The sequence below is a fragment of the Mobula hypostoma genome, chromosome 14, assembly GCF_963921235.1.
Source record: "Mobula hypostoma chromosome 14, sMobHyp1.1, whole genome shotgun sequence".
In the NCBI taxonomy this organism is placed as follows: Eukaryota; Metazoa; Chordata; class Chondrichthyes; order Myliobatiformes; family Myliobatidae; genus Mobula; species Mobula hypostoma.
The window spans coordinates 24,483,966-24,502,016 of NC_086110.1; the positions used below are offsets into that span (position 1 = coordinate 24,483,966).

Consider the following 18,051-nt stretch of genomic DNA (forward strand, 5'->3'; position numbering starts at 1 on the left):
CACTGCAAAGGTATCTGAAGAAGCATTTGAAGCCTAAGGGCAATGAAATCGGAATCCTCTCCTCAAAGTTTCACCTGCAGAGTTCTACAGTGTGATCCCATGGATTCGATTGTCAGGGTAACCTTCACTTTACTAAAGAAACCCGGTCTGCAAGCAGACATATGCAAGACATTTCTACCTCAGGCACTGGTACCACCAAGACTTTATGGGCTCCCTAAAATACACAAGGAGGGTCCCCCCTGAGGCCTTTCATCAGTGGAATAGCTTCTCTGACTCACTACCTCGCTAAGGATTTAACAACCATGCTGTCTCCCTTAATTGGTAATTCATGGCCAAGTACCAGAACAGAATCAGAACGGTTAAAGTTTGTTAGACACATTCGAGAATCACGAGCACAGACAATTCAGCTTCAAATTATCGCAAAGGCAAAAATTTACAAAAATAAAAATCAGATTGATAATGATGACAATGCATCTGAAATAAAGATTTTCATGGACAAAATCCTGCAGACAATTGTTTTAAGCTAGAATCTAGCTGTCTCGCAATGTCAAGAGGGAAGTCATGCAAAAAAGCAGTGAGGTTGGACAAGTATGAGGAAGGATCTTGCAACAGAATATCAACTTGTCATTTCTTTGAAAAAAGTTGACAGGTTTTTGGTTCTGCTCTTTCTATTTTATATTAGATTTCCAACATGTATCGTTGTTGTTTCCTTTTGCAAGTTCAGGCCTGTTTTCTGGCTGGACCTATTGATCGTGCTAACTGATCTACAGCACAATTAGCTGACTAAAAAAATGGCACAAGTAACATTGCAAGTTGCTGTTCTACTGTATCCAGCTGAAGATCAATGGGAGCAACTCCCTGCAGAGTTTGAGTTCGAATGAAAACTGGGTCTATTATTCGCCAAATGATGTGTAGTGATGGTGAGGGAAGTAAAATCCTGATATGGGGAAACCCAATTCTCCTCCTCCACATTCAATACTGATACTAGAACACTTCAGCATTAACTTCAGTTCATTTACAGATCAGTTTATTTAGACCAGTAAAAACAATTTGAATCTACAGACAATAACATCAAGACTAACAAAATTACCAATAAATATTATTTTTATTCATTAATTAGTTAACTATTTATCTGTTTCAGCATGATAACAGGACCTTTTGGCACCACCCAATTATACCAATACGACCAATTAACCCATGAACCCATATGTCTTTTTTGGGAATGTGGGAAGAAACCAGAGCACCCGGAGGAAACCCATGGGGCCATGGAGAGAACATAGAAACTCTTTACAGACAATTGCAGGAAATGAACTCGGATTGCTGGTGATGTAGTGGTGTTATTCTAATCACAATGCGACCATGCCACTGGCCAAATACAGCATCTGGATCAGAAGAATCAAAATCAGGTTTAATATCACCGGCATATGATGTGAAATTTGTTAACTTAGTGGCAGCAGTTCAATGCCATACAGGACAAATAGAGAAAAAAAATAAACAAATGAATTACAGTAAGTATATATATGTACAAACGTTTGTACATTAGTTAAATTTAAAAATAGTTGTGCCAGAACAGAAAACAATAATTATAAAAAAAAAGTGAAGTAGTGTTCATGGGTTTAATGTACATTCAGTAGTCGATGGCAGAGGGGAAGAAGTTGTTCCTGAATCGCTGTGTGTGTGCCTTCAGGCTTCTGTACCTCCTCCTTGATGGTAACGAGAAAAAGGTATGTCCTTGGTGATGGGAGTCCTTAATAATAGCTGCCACCTTTCTGAGGCACCGCTCCTTTTGATGTCTTGGGTACTACAGATGCGAGGACCCATGATGAAGCTCACTAATTTTATAACTTCCTGCACTTTCAACTGATAGCCTTATTACAAATGTAGAAGTTAATCATAATAAGTTAATTTGTATTTTACCTAGTTCAGCAAACTGGTGAATCTGATTACATGATCTTAGCTCAACTGTAAATGATTATGGTATCAGGAGAAATTTGAAGCACTATTAGCACATGTAATATAGGTTGATTTGGTGAGATGTCAGCATGCAACAGGAACTGACTAGCCAATTAACAAATGGTGTAAATGTTAACTCATTTGGATTTAATTTCCCAGTCAATTCCCATCTTAATGAACGGAAGGCCAACTAAACTATAGCTCTCAGTGTATGTTTTGTTACATATGGTAGCAGTTGAACGTGTCAGCTTTGAAAGATTGTGTTGGTTTCCCTATCAGATTGGTTACTTTCATAATAAGACTTTCAATCAAGGGCTTGATTTACTGCACATTAGATTTAAACAAGAACTAACTGTGTTTTAATGAAACCAAAGATTCTGTAACAGAACAAGCTACTTCTCAAAGAAAAAAAACGAGAAGTATAATGGAGTCAAAGCACATACAACATTCATGTTTCTCCTGTACATTCAAGTAGTGAGGGAAGAAATTCACAGCAGCCCATGGATCAAAAATAATTTAGAAGCAGAAGAAGAAATCATTTTAGAAGTAGAACTGTAGCACTCAAGAATGAAGGAAGGATGCATTTGTTTACACAAAAGGTAGGTGAGTTTGTGATTTGTGATTGACTGGACTTTTCAAAAATGAGGTCTAAAATCTTTTAGGTATAGGAATGGAGGGATGCTGAGTGATGACAAGTGTAAGTGATCAGCGTGGACTAAACAGCGACACTCATGCTTTGATGGTGAGGCCTCATTCTGGTGGCATTAATGTTGACCAGGAACTTAAATGGACCAGTGACATAAGAAATGTAGATTCTGTTAAAAGTCAAAGGGGAAGTATCTTGATTCACTTCCTGACACCCCAAGAACCCTTCCCTGATCCATGAGGCACGAATCAGGATTGTGATGGAATGCTGTCCAGCTGCATGGATAAAGATACCTCCAATAACCCTCAAGAAGCTTGCACCTTTTAGCAAAAAGCAGTCCACATGATCAGCACCCCATTTGTTACTCTGAAGTTCAGTCGCTGAGCCACCAGTGCATAATAGCCATATCAAACATCATCTTAAAAAAGTGTACTGCAATTGCTTGCCCAGGCTAATCTAACCGGACAAGTCCTCCCAAACTTCTACCCATGATTTTAAGTGCCATTTAATCCAAAGCAAATTAAGTCATTTTTTGGAGATCCATAACCTTCCTTTCACACATGCATAAACCATTCTTGGTTATCATAGATGTAGCATTTCCTCAATAGACTACAAGATGAATAATGTACTTACCAAATCTCTTCACTTGATTGTGCAGCATGCAACTTTTTTCCTTGAGCTGATTCTAATTTATCTCTCAACATTTGACAAAGACAGTATTTAGTATTTGAGTAATGGCTGTCATATCTAATTGCCTGCAGAATGGGAATAAATGGAAAAAAATCAGTGATTAAACCCATACTTCCTCAAAGGAATAAAAAGTGTAAATTTCCTCATAAATAAACCTTATCAATTGTTTCAAGTTGGTTCAAAATGTTGTAAAACTATATGTAACGTAGTGGTGCTAGAAAGTTTGTGAATCGTGTAAAATTTCCTCTATTTCTGCATAAATATGACTAGAATGTGATCAGACCATCATTTAAGTCCTAAAACTAGATAAAGAAAACCCAATTAAATAAATAACACAAAAAACATTATGGGAATGGCCACCAGGAGACCCCTCTTTTTCTGGCATACGGTTAAATCTTGGTTTCCAGACTCAGGGGATTCACACCTCTAGGGCACCGGAGATGCCAAGAAACTTGTGGCTGAAATTAACTTCTACCCCATTCAACATTATTCAGAATGGATGTCTTAAAACAGGAGAGGGTTCAAAGGAGATTCACAAAAATGATTCTAGGATTGAATGGCTTGTCATATGAAGAGTGTTTGATGGCTCTGGGCCTGTATTCATTAGATTTCAGAAGAATGAGGGGTGACTTGATTGAAACCTATCGAATGGTGAAAGACCTTGCTAGAGTGGATGTGGAGAGGATGTTTCCTATGGTGGGAGAGTCTAAGACCAGAGGACACAGCCTCAGAATAGAGAGGCGTCCTTTTAGAATAGAAACTAGGAGGAATTTCTTTAGCCAGAGTGGTGAACCTTTGGAATTCCTGTGGAGGCCAAGTCTTTATGTATATTTAAGGCAGAGGTCGACAGATTCTTGATTGGTCAGGCATAAGGGGATATGAGAAGAAGGCAGGATATTGGGGCTGAAAGGAAAATTGGATCAGCTATGATGAAATTGCAGAGCAGACTCGATGGACCAAATGGCCTAAATCTGCTCCTCTATTTTATGGTCTTACCCTACTCTGCTAATCGGCTATAAATAATGGATATTTAAACCTAGTGTAGAGAACAAGATGATTATAGTAAAGACTGCATGGTCAGCAATTGTTGGCAGAATACATGAATACATATATTTAACATAAAAAATAGCACAGAACTATACTGGGGTCAACACCGGAACAGGGTCTTTGGCCATTTAAACTAATCCCATCTAACTTCATCTGGTCTAAATCTCATCAATCACCTTAAATATCTATTTCCACCACCTCCCTTGGGAGCACATTCCTGGCATCCATCACTCTGTGCAAAAAAATAAAGTTGCCTCCTAAATCTTTTCTAAACCTTCCCTCTCTCACCATAAAGCTACGCCCTCTGGTACTAGACATTTACACTGTGGGGAAAAAAGACTGACCATCTATGCTATCCATAGCTCCGATCATTTCACATACTTCTAACAGGTCGCTCTTATAGAACAGTACAGCACAGTATAGGTCCTTCGACCCACAATGTTGTGTCGACCCTCAAACCCTGCCTCCCATATAATCCCCCACCTTAAATTCCTCCATATACCTTGTCTTAAATTTCACTAGTGTATCTGCCTCCACCACTGACTCAGGCAGTGCATTCCACGCACCAACCACTCTCTGAGTAAAAAACCTTCCTCTAATATCCCCCTTGAACTTCCCACCCCTTACCTTAAAGCCATGTCCTCTTGTATTGAGCAGTGGTGCCCTGGGGAAGAGGTGCTGGCTGACAACTCTATCTATTCCTCTTAATATCTTGTATACCTCTATCATGTCTCCCCTCATCCTCCTTCTCTCCAAAGAGGAAAGCCCCAGCTCCCTTAATCTCTGATCATAATGCATACTCTCTAAACCAGGCAGCATCCTGGTAAATTCTCCTCTGTACCCTTTCCAATGCTTCCACATCCTCCCTATAGTAAGGCGACCAGAACTGGACACAGTACTCCAAGTGTGGCCTAACCAAAGTTTTATAGAGCTGCATCATTACCTTGCGACTCTTAAACTCTATCCCTCGACTTATAAAAGCTAACACCCCACAAGCTTTCTTAACTACCCTATCTACCTGTGAGGCAACTTTCAGGGATCTCTGGACATGCATCCCCAGATCCCTCCGCTCCTCCACACTACCAAATATCCTGCCATTTACTTTGTACTCTGCCTTGGAGTTTGTCCTTCCAAAGTGTACCACCTCACACTTCTCCAGGTTGAACTCCATCTACCACTTCTCAGCCCACTTCTGCATCCTATCAATGTCTCTCAGCAATCTTCGACAACCCTCTACACTATCTACCACTAACCTTTGTGTCATCTGCAAACTTGCCAACCCACCCTTCTACCCCCACATCCAGGTCATTAATAAAAATCATGAAAAGTAGAGGTCCCAGAACCGATCCTTGTGGGACACCACTAGTCACAACCCTCCAATCCGAATGTACTCCCTCCACCACCATCCTCTTCCTTCTGCAGGCAAGCCAATTCTGAATCCACTTGGCCAAACTTCCCTGGATCCCATGCCTTCAAACTCTGAAACTCCTTATAAAACCCTCACACTGCCAAGGGTGGTAGTAGAGGCAGATACATTAGGGGTATTTAAGAAACTCTTGGATAGGCACTTGGATAAATGGAAGTCTTTGTGAGAAGGAACGGTTAGATTGATCTTAAGAGTAGTTTAAAAAAGCACAGCACTGTGGGTTGAAGGGCCTGTAATGTTCTGCAATGTTTTATATTCATTGTAATTGTCCGACATTTCCTTATAGCTAATACTCTGCAGGCACATACCTCCCTGTGTAAAAAGAAAGATTTCTTACAGATCTCCTTTAAATTTCCTTTCCTCATCTTAAATGTACGGCTTCTTACACTGGGCATTTCCACCTTGGAAAAGCTCTACCTACCCCATTTTTACAAACAAATTTTCTATCTTGGAAAATACTTCCAGAACATTTGATGATATATATTTGACAAGAGGCATAGAATGTCTGATGTGGAAATTATACATTGAACATTTCTTATATATGTCTGTCTGTTCAAATTAAACTATAAAGACTCTGAGTGGCAACGGATAAGTATTTGTGAAACACCAGGAGGGTGATATAATGTACCCTTTCCATGAGGATTTGTAGAACAGGAAATGCTGGAAATATTCAGATCAGGCCATATCAGTGGGAAGGGAAACAATTAATTTTCAGGTGGGCAATCCTTCATCTGAACTGGAAAGTAGACAAGAAGCTGCAGGCAAAGTGGGAGTGGGGATATGTCTATAGGGTAAAACTGGGGGGAACATGGGGATAGGATGTAATGGTTATCTGGTCAATGAGTGAAAAAGGAGCTGGTAGATGTTAATGTGTAGGGAGGGTTTGAAAGGATATGAGCTACACGCAGGCAAGTAACATCAGGAAGGAACGTTGACTGGCATGGATGTATTGGGCCAAAGGGCTTGCTTGTTTGCTGTTTAACTCCTATGATTCCAGAGGAGAGAACATAGACGAAAGAACATAAGCAAAAGAATGAGGAAGTTGCAAAATGGAAAGCTGGAGGACATGCCCAGCAGGTCATATCCTCTACTCTCAGACAGGAGACAAAGGAGGAGGAAATGAAAACAAGCTGAATTAATACTAAAGATGGATGACTGAAGGGTCTCCGAACTTAAATGTTGATTGTTGTCACAGAAGTGGCCTGCCCTGCTGTGTATTTCCAGCATTTTCTATTTTTGTTTTATATTTCCAGCATCTGCAGTTCTTCTTCTTTTAACCAAACGGATTTGGTATTGGTTTTATGACTACCTTCAAATTTACATTTCAAGAAAGACAAACTTAAAAAAAATCAAAGTATAATGAAGGGACAAGCTTATCATTGATCTTATTGTTCTTTTAAGATTTTGGGAATTGTTCTGTTTACTATTTGTATGTGGAATCACATATAGAGTACATTAAATTATTAATACATGCAATTGGTCCAGTTAAGAAGAAAATTACAAGCTCTGAGACTTTATTCCTTTCTTTCTACAGTTAACAACAGGCATATTACATTGCACCTAAATACTCACATATGTCAGATACTCTTTTAACACCTTTTCTGCTGGTAACAGTCCTTCTTTTCTGAATATGGAGGGATTCCACATGGCTGCCCGGGCTATCATCACTGAAGAGGCATTTGTAGCCCAGCGGAATGCTTCAATGCCTTCATAATCTTTGATAATCTCCTGAGATCCTCCACTGATAGGAAATGGAAAGTAATTTTAATATGGATGAAGTTAGATAAAAACTGTGCTTTTCTGACAAGACATACAATACTACAGAATAAATGGTTTTACTAATGTTTAAATGAGTTTAAAATTTTACTGTTTCCAGTGTTTCCGATGTGGCCTCCTCTACGTTGGTGAGATCTGATGTAGATCGAGGGACAGCTTTGTCGAGCACCTCTCATTCTTTTTGAAAAAGCGGAATTTCCCAGTGGTCAACCATTTTAATGTCAATTTCCATTCCCATTCCAACATCTCTGCCCATGGCTTCCTCGACTGCCATGATGAGGCCACTCTCAGGTTGCAGGAGCAACACCTCATATTCTGTCTGGGAAGCCTCCAACCTGATGGCATGAACATCAATTTCTCCAAATTCTGGCAACTTCTCCTCCTCCCCTCTCCAAAATCCCTCTTACCTCTTCTCTATTCACCTCTGCCTATCACCTCCCCTTGGTGCTCCTCCTCCTTCCCTTTCTCCCATGGTCCACCTTCCTCTCCTATCAAGATTCCTTCTCCATTTGGAACCTATGCTGAAGAACGCAGTGGAAGCCCAGTCTTGTTATTAACCAATCAGATTATAGATTCAGTAGAGTATTAATTACCAGGACATGAGGCTTGGCCAGTCACGGAGCAAGTGCTTTTGGAGATATGCCGTGAAGTATGGTAAATTACATAAGTGAAAAAGGCAATACATACCACAGTCATCTAAATCAGTACGTAGAGCTGAAATGCTTGTATGAGGCTATTTGGATGAAAAGTATATGAGTTGAAGAACTGACAGGATATTCTCATTTTGTTGACAGCTGAGATCCTGCACATCTTTTGGTGAAAACATTTACAGATGTGGAAAGATGTAACTATTGGAAACATTTCCTCGGCGACTGATTAAACACTAGTTCTGCACATCAATGATAGTAGGAGATAGGAGCTAAAATTAGATTGGTGCTGTCTTATAACAAGTCCTTGTAAGTTGCAAGGCATGTACTTGCTATGTTATAGTTTGGTTGGATGTCCTGTAAACTTTAGCTAAGTGGTGGCTGGCATCCATCTGTCTCGAAGGACAATGGGAGATGATCTTCATCATCACAAGCCGGGGTGGAAGGTTTTGGAGATCCTGAGACGCACAGTCATCAAGATCTCCCTCTCGGCCTCACAGTGTAGTCCAAAGGAAAGCTTACGTTTGGCACCAACTTGGCTGCAGGAGCTGCCAGAAGGTTGTTCAATGACGCGCTGTCACCTTAGGGGCTCTACTCCAGATTTTCCATCTGGGTTTACTCCCATAGCCTTCAACTCTCCTGAAGCTGCCCACAAGACGGTGGGGCTACTTGCTCATAGCTGGGGATCTGGTTAACGAACACGAAGGTGTGTCCACACATCAGTGGGCCTGCGTGCTACGTCTGCAGGGGCCAGGCCTCCACCCTGTCCTCTGTATTTCAGCCTGAGTCTGAAAGGATTTCAGTTTGTGTGTGTTGCCAGCGAGGAGGCACGACACAACCAATGATCTCACTTTAATGACTCTTCATCTTGTTATTTCATGTGCTTTCATTTCATGTTTATTTCTATTAGCATTTGTAGTTTGTTGTTCATTGATCCTGTTTACAGTTACTAATCTATAGATTTGCTAAGTATGCCCGCAGGAAAAAGAATCTTAGGGTTGTATGTAGTGATACGTATTGTATGTACTCTGATAATAAATTTTGCTTTGAAACTCTGAACTTTGAAATCCCATTCACTTCCATTTTCACTGTTCAAAACATGCTACCTTACATATTAAACAACACAAAAGATACAGTGTGTAATCACTTAAAAGATATTTTCATAGCATTTACTATTGTTTCAAATGGATAAAGGAATGAAATTTAACATATGTGATCTAAAGCAACACACAGAAAATGCTGGAGGAATTCAGCTGGTCAAACAGCAATTATAGAGAGGAATAAACGGTCAATGTTTTGGGTGATCTAAAGACTACTCTTTCAGCAGAGGAACTGGAGAAGCTTGTGGTTATTCACGTGGATGGAATTTTACTAGCATCTGGCTTTATGCAACCAAACTGTTAATAACGCCAAACACATGAATGCAGTAGAGTGGGATAAAACTCGTAGGACCGGGCCACTTTGTTACTCCCACTGTGAGTTAAGGACTTTTCCTGTATCCTCCAGTTGGACAATATTCTGGAATTGAAACTTATAATGGAGATTTGGGATCTGTGAATGAAAATAACAGATGGGAAGAAGTGAAAAAAATTAAATTAGATGTATAGAGAAATAGGGAAAAGGGGAAAAAAGAGCAGATTATGAGAGAGGAAGTGATGAAAGGAAGGTGAGAAAGAAAAATAACATTTCTTTGTCACATTAGAATTTACTGCATGCAGAAATTAAACAGTTTGAACTATTCATTCTCAGCACCAAAGATTAGAATTGTGTTAACAATTGCCATATCATTCAAGGTTTAGCTGAGTTGCTCAAAGTTTTTGTAAAATTAGCAGGGATGAGCCATCTTTTGTACAAGGGAAGTAACTAAGCAGCATAAAAATTTTCTGACATATTGCAGAAAATTGCAACTCACAGCATGCCTTCTCACCTAGCTGGCTAACATTAAGGAATATTTTGTGCCATGACATGGTCAGTGCTTTTCGCAGTATGATAGCCCAATTCTACTTGGTGCATCTTGTAGAGAGGCTGTGTAAATATAATTTTCGGAGAAAATTTGTCAAAATTAATTCCTTGAAAGGTTTGGAAAAAGTACAAAAATAAAACTGTGTTGTAATTTTACAGGAGAGCAAAAGTGTAAAATAAATTCACAGATTAAATTATAGAGCACAATACAACAAAGTCTCTGAAGAGGAACAGATTATTTTTAATAGACAAAGGAAGATAATTAAGTGCACCGTAAGATTAATGAGTCTCTCCTGACAGTAAAAGAATTTGAGGCCTGTCTTTTGCCTAGTTTTGAAGATAATACTGAAAATCATTCTAGACTACAAATAGCTTGGCAATTAGTTTCTGAAACAGTTACTCAAAATGGCTAATCTCAAATAGTCACCCCCAGTTTGATTTACATTTTCATAAGGGATGGGTTACATTAGGCAGGTTGCTTTCCTTAACAAATAGCTACCATCTGATTTGCGGGTATTGGCCTTTATGTCTCTTATGGCCAGGGGGGTGATCTTGCTCAAGTGGAAGGAGGCCACCCCGCCCACTCATGTTCAATGGCTATCTGATGTTATGTTGTGTCTTGATCTAGAGGAGATTCGTTGTTCGATTTCTGATTCTAAACATGATTCTCTAATGTTATGGGGACCCTTTCTGAATTATTTTCACAATCTTTGAACTGTTATTAAAGTACGGATCTGAGCCATTATTATTATATCATATGATAAGGTATTTTTCTTTCTCCTTGTTTTTTTACCAACCAGCTCATTTTGGTAGTGGGGGTAGATTTTTTTAATAATAAAATACAATTATTTTATGCTATTTCATTCCATAATTCAATTTTTTTTATACATGATTGATTTGGAATATAGGATACTGTGATCATATTACTGTGATTTAAATGTAATTCGTATTATTTACCTGTATCCTTATGAATTGTGTATTTGTATTCATGTAATTTATATAATATCAATAAAAATATTGAAAAGAAGAACAAATAGCTCTTGCTACACCCATGGAGTTAACTCTATATGCTTGGCTGGAAGATTTACCGTACTTACTTCGCTATTACTGGGATTGACACAGCTTCCGAGAGTGCTTTAATTACGTCACAGTGAACAGGATGCTGTGGCCTTTCCTCTTTCCTTCTGTTGAAAAGACAGATTAAGTGTTGCAACGTGTTTACAGAAGAAAGGCACAACACCTTTACGTACATTTCTCTTGGACCATTAACAATCAATGTCTCAGTTTCCTCCTGTGTAACTCCCACCTCCCCCGCATTTGTCTAGTTCTGGCTTCTTGCACATCCTTGATTTTTGGCATTGCAGCCACGCCTTTAAGCTTTCTTGTTCCCAGGCTCTGCCACTCCAACTTTAAAGTGCTCCACTGCCCTTCAAAACCCTATTAAAACTTCCCTTAGAGATTACCCAGCTTAAAATGTAATTCACTGTCAAATTCCATTTCATAATATTGTGTACCACTTTAGAATGAAAATCAAAGAATAAACTTGAATTTGAACTTGAGGATGTAGGAAACAAAAAATGCTGCAAACATTCAGCACATCTAGCAGTATCTGAGTAGAGAGAAATTTTTCAGCTGCAAGTCTCCTTATCACCACATTAGAATATTACTTCACCATAAAGGTACAATAAAAATGTAAATTGTTGCTGTCAAGAACACAGAGTCATTCTGGTATTTCTAGCTTATAAATTCAATAATAGGTCCATTTTACCTATACAGCATTTTACTAACCTGTTTGCAGCTTTCAAATACTAGTTAGCATTTCAAATTGATCAAGCTGGTATTTCCAAGAAGCTGGCAAGGTGGGAAAGTATAACAATGACAGGAGACCTGACATACCACACGTGCAACCATCAAACATCATCACTCTCCAAGTCACAGACCACGTGGAGTTGTTACCACTAGCTCATGAAACATCATCACCATAAACAGTCAAATGACGATAAGACCTCGGCCCTTCTCAGTGCAACCAGCAATGGCCAATAAATGTGGCCAGAGCAGGGTCATTCAAGCCCAAGACAATTTTTCTTTGGAGTACAGAGATGATTTATTAATGGGTTTTCAATTCTGATGTGTTTATGGTTGAATAAATAGGGAATGCTTTATTTGACTGTGAAGTGACTAACATATTACAGGTGTCCCCTGCTTTTTGAACGTTCGCTTTACGAAACCTCACTGTTACGAAAGACCTACATTAGTACTCTGTTTTTGCTTTCAGAAGGTTTTTTCACTGTTACGAAAAAAAATTCAGCGCGTGATAAAAGGCAGCGCGCGTCCCGAGCAGCTGCTCTCCCCTGGATTCGGAACGGCATTGCTTAAACACGAGCCTATGAGCAGCCGTTTGCAAGATGAGTTCTATGGTATCGGAAAAGCCTGAAAGAGCTTGTAAGGGTGTTACACTTACGGTAAAACTAGACATAATTAAGCGTTTTGATTGTGGTGAACGAAGTAGACAACGTGAGTTTGGCTTGTGGAAGCTGACGAAGATGATGTTGAAGAGGTTTTGGCATCCCATGACCAAGAACTGACAGATGAAGAGCTGATGCAATTGGAAGAAAAAAGAATAACAATCGAAACCGAATGAGTAACGATAAAGTACGACTTTAATTTTGAAAGGGTACGTCGGTTTAGGAGATATTTGTAGGATGGTTTGAGTCCTTAATAAAGAACTGTGTGATAGAAAAATGCGCGAGGCTCAGCAGTCAAACAAGCCTTCCACATCAGCCACAGCAGATGACGAACCTCGACCTTCGACATCGAGGCGGGCAGAGATAGGAGAAGCTGAGCTGCCTACCCTCATGGAAACAGACGACGAGATGACACCCCAGTGTCCCACCACCCCAACACCCAGGCCACGGACAGATACCAATTCGCGGAAAATGCAACGGTAGCTGGGACGCACACAGCACATCTTTAAGAAAAAAGCCGAAATAAACAAGCTAATTAATTAGGTGCCGCCGACACGTAATTGTCGGCCCAAATCAGTGCCGATGCACTGTAAAATGCGATTGTTTGCTTTGGCCATGCCCCACTGGAATCAATGACTTCTGTAGGGAAACTCAGAACAGAAAACTAAACTTGTTGTGCCTTTGAACATTTAGGATTGGATTATGCCATTGCATAAAAAGCAGACAGAAAGTCTGTAATAAACAATTATGATGATCCGGAGCTTTGTTATACTGCAATCTAGCAAAAACTGCAATACAGGTAAGGCAGAGACATTAGTGTCCCTTAAGTCTTTTGCATATGTTGATTCCTGCCCGAGCTACACTGACATTAATGGGGCAGCAGTGTGTTGTTGTGGCTAGTGCCTTTGCTTCACAACTCCACCTGTCTGGATTTGATCCTGACATTGAGTGCTGATGTGTGGAGGCGGCATTATGTTCCCTTCGACTGCCCAGTTTCCCCTAGGCAATACAGTTTCATTTCACACCCCAAAGAGTTGCTAATCATAGTTACTATGATTTACCCATGTCGTAGTTAAGTAAATGGGCATGAGGAAGAATGTTGAAGGACAACAGGAAATAAGACTTGGAGGGTGGGAGGGGAGGTTTGCTCTGTTGGGAACAGGCATGGATCTCATGAACCAAATTACTTCTGCATTGGATAAACTACAGAAGTTAATGAAGCTGTAAAAGTTAACAATTATTACAGCATTTTAAAAATAGTTTAAAAGAAACAAAATCTTATAACTAAAAAACTTAATTAAAACATTAATTAACTACTATTTTGCTTCTGCCCTTCACAGCTACTCTCCTTCACCAAAATAAGTTGGAAAACCGTCTAACCACACTTAGTCTGTGAATGCTGTACCATCCACTTAGTGGCTACTTTATGAGGTACCTCCTGTACTTAATAAAGTGGCCACTAAGTGTAATGTTCGTGGTTTTCTGCTGAGGCAGCACATCTACTTCAAGGTTCAGTGAGCTGTGTATTCAGAGATGCTCTTCTGCGCACCACTGTTGCAACACGTGGTTACTTATGTTACTGTCTCCATTCTGTCAGCTTGAACAAGCCTGCCAATTCTCTTCTGACCTCTTTCGCAAACAAGGTGTTTTCGCCCACAGAACTACTGCTCACTGGATGTTTTTTTTTCGTTTTTCACACCATTCTCTGTAAACTCTAGAGATAGTTGTGGGTGAAAATTCCAGGAGGTCAGCCGTTTCTGAGATACACAATCAGGCATCAACAAACATTCTAAGGTCAAAAGTCACTTAGATCACATTTCTTCCTCATTCTGATGTTTAGTCTGAATAACAACTGAACCTCTTGACCATGTTTGCATGCTTTATGAATTGAGTTGCGGCCACGTGATTGGCTATTTAGATATTTGCATTACAAGCAGGTGTAAAAGTGCCAGTGACAGTGGTGGAGGTGGATACGATAGGGTCTTTTAAGAGACTCCTGGATAGGTACATGGAGCTTAGAAAAATAGAGGGCTATGGGTAACCCTAGATAATTTCTAAGGTAAGGATATGTCTGGCACAGCTTTGCGGGCTGAAGGGCCTGTATTGTGCTGTAGGTTTTCTATGTTTCTATAATAAATTAGCCACTGAGTGTAATTCCTGTGTTGGACCATGAGACTTCCAGCTCATTTGCCTTACTTGTTACCAAAAATAACTTGTTTTTTGGTTATCCATTTTCTAACAATGGACATCTCTAATAAGAAACCTGCTCTTCTGTGTACCCTTCAGCTACTGTCATCATATTGTATCCCATTACTAAGCTGAAATGATTATAATTATGGAAAGTTTTGCTCAGCCAGAAAAAACCCCTTTGCATTTATCTTTGAATTCGTAACAAGGTGGGCATTAAATTGAGATTGCTATCAACTGGGGAAGATAAGGATTTTAAACTTCCTATTGTCCAACTAGGACAAACTAAGGAAACATAATTTTAGAAGCAAATTTAAGGAGGAGGAAACAAGGAAAAACAGGATTTGATACAACAGTCCCGACTGCAGAAAGTCAAGCAGGGACCAGGTTGAAGCAGTACTTATCTTGGTGTCAATACGTTAAATTGTGCTGCCAAGGTCCCCAGAATAGAGTGAAGGGATTAAAGTACAAAGTTTCTTTATGGGATCTAAAACCAAGATCCCCAGCTCAGAGCAGAAAAGGTGTGTACTCTTTTTGACTTGACTTAATCAACATTTTCAATTTACACAGCATAAAAATATTTCAGTTTTCCAGGAGAAGAAAATAGTAAGGAATAAATAAAAATTGGTATTGAGTATTTTAAAGTAGAAATGTTAATTAGGCTAGTGAGATCTCACTGAGCAGCCAGATGGGGCTTCAGATTGAAGTCTTAACCAGAAGGAAACACCTTGAAGGCTGCAGCCCTTCAACAGGATTAAACTGAAGTGGCAGTCGAGAGGATGTACTCAAATTCTACAGTGGAACTTGAACTTGCAACTTACTGATTCAGAGGGGCCATTACGACACTGAGATACCCTTCTCAAGTGTCAGAAGGAGCAGCTCCATGGTGAGCTCATGACCTCTATTTCCAGATTCCAGTTTATTTATCATGTTTACATCAAAACACACACTGAAATTTACAAGGACTTGAGAACCTGAGTTATAGGTTAGGACTTTATTCCCTAGAGAGTAGAAGAATGAGGGGAGATTCAGTAGAGGTACTGTATACAAAACTATGAAGGGTATAGATTAGGTAAATACGAGCACGCCTTTTCCACTGAGGTTGGGCAAGACTAGAACTAAAGGTGAAAAGTGAACTGTTTAAGGGGAACATGTAGGGGAATTGCTTCACTCAGAAGGTGATGACACTGTGGAATGAACTGCCAGAGGAAGTAGTGGATTCGGGTTCGATTTAAGAGAAATTTGGATAGGTACATGGATAGCGGGGGTATGGGAGTCTATGGTCCAGGTGCAGGTCAACGGGACTAAGCAGATTAATAGTTCAACATGGACTAGATGGCCTGAAGAGCCTGCTTCTGTGCTGTAGTGTTCCACGACTTCTTTGACTCTAAATGTGTTCTTTGTATTAACAACCAACAAGCCCAGGGTGAGCTGGGGGCAGCCCACAAGTGTTGCCACACATTCCGGCGCCAGTATACCACGTCCACAATGTTCGGCAGAACAATATAAAACATAGCAAAACTGAACACAAGTGACAATCCATCAATCGCAAACAATCTGCTTTCCTTCAGATCAACAATCTTTAAAGGTTCATCTTCAAGGGCTCAGGTGATGCCCTTCCCCTGAGCTACTCACATATCTCCTGCAACCCACTGTTAGCTGTCAAACAGAAGAGAGTGCCCAGACTTCAGCTTTACCTTCCATGGACCGCCACTGCTGCAACTCCTGTCCTTTCGATACGTTTTACAAGGTTAATGGTGTCTTCTAGCTAGAATTAAAAGCACACATTTAAACAAATCACAAGGTCAAGAGGGGAGCCCAAGTTTTACACTGATAATTCAGAGAGCAATCTCTTAACCAGAGAATGTCACCGTGAACAAGAAAAATTATTAGGGTAAAAGTTTGGTCATTTGGATGTAACGAAGTGTGCAGATTCATTGGATAGGAAGGACCTAATACAATGCTGTAATTTCCAAATAAATAATAAAACCTTCAGAAATAGGAACAGGAGGTTATCTGGCCCTTTGAGTTTGCTCCATTCATTAAGATCATGGCTGAGTTCCATTTTTCTTCATCATCCCCATACTCCTCATTTCCTTAATATCCAGGAATCTGTTACTCTCTGTTAAGAATAAACTCAAACACTGAGTCTCCACAGCCTCCAGGATAGAGAATTTCAAAACCTCACCACTTGCTGAGTGAAGGAACTTATTCTCGCCTTCATCCTAAACAGCCTGCATCTTCCTCAGCCGGGGAAGCCACCTCCTGTATGTGAAGAGCGAGCTGGGAAGAGTTTCTTTCAGAATGAACGAATGCAACTTGACTTCCCAGTGTGTTATGCAATGCCAATTACAGAGGGAAAAAAAGTTTCAGCTGGTAGGATATTGCTTTATTTGGCCAAATATTGTTTAAAAAAATAGCACCTGGTTTCCTTGGGTCCTGGGTGTGATTAAAATCTGAAATCTTGGATCTACAACCAAAACATGTGCAACACACGACAACCACTTTGAACATCTGGACCAGCAACCATTTACAATTTCAGTGCCTCTGCAGTTGCAAGAAAAAAGTGTGATTCAAGGCTCGCTATGAAACATTTGACTGTTCAGTGCCAACAGCACAGGGGGAGCAGTCATCTGAAAGCAGTTCTTAGATTTTCAACAAAAATAGTATGCAGAACTAGCTTGGAAGGTCCCAGAATAGCTAATTATTTATAACATCATGCAACTGGTGTAAAACTTCAAGGTTTTACCTTATTCCAAGGTGTCCTGAAGATGGTAAACAGATTCAAGGGCATATGGAATGAGGTTAAAGAGGAGAGGCCATATACTTCATAGAAAAGAGACACAAGAGACTGTAGATGCTGGAAACTGGAGCAAGGAACAATCTGCTGGAGGAACTCAGTGGGTTGAGCAGCATCTGTGGGGTGGAGAGAGAACCTCTTCTCTCCACTCTCAAGAGTTTCGACCCAAAACATCGACAATTTCTTTTCCTTAATAAATGCTACTCAGTCTGCTGAGTTCATTCATCAGGTTGTTTGCTACTCAGTAGAAAAGATCAACTCAAGGATTTTGTAATAAGAAACCATGCTCATATGTGCCAACTCTGCTACAGCAATTGATGATTGATCCCATTTTCTGTGCCCCTGTCACAACCTGATACATTTTCTGTATCTCATACTTATTTGGGTTTGATATGCCACACCAACATCTAGGAGAAAATTCTGTATGGTCTATCAACCTGCTTTAAGAGAAA

At 40.0% G+C, this 18,051-nt stretch overlaps 1 protein-coding gene across 8 annotated transcripts in view; it reads right to left on the reverse strand.

The window, feature by feature from the left end:
- dus2 (dihydrouridine synthase 2) overlaps positions 1–18,051 on the reverse strand; it is a 151,139-nt gene that overhangs the window by 33,131 nt on the left and 99,957 nt on the right. For all 8 annotated transcript variants that reach the window (XM_063066820.1, XM_063066823.1, XM_063066825.1 and 5 more), the window contains 4 exons: positions 16,497–16,567; positions 11,245–11,331; positions 7,335–7,503; positions 3,233–3,354 (listed from right to left, as the gene is read on the reverse strand). In XM_063066820.1, the coding sequence (XP_062922890.1) occupies positions 3,233–3,354; positions 7,335–7,503; positions 11,245–11,331; positions 16,497–16,567 (449 nt within the window). The remainder of the gene's footprint in view (positions 1–3,232; positions 3,355–7,334; positions 7,504–11,244; positions 11,332–16,496; positions 16,568–18,051) is intronic.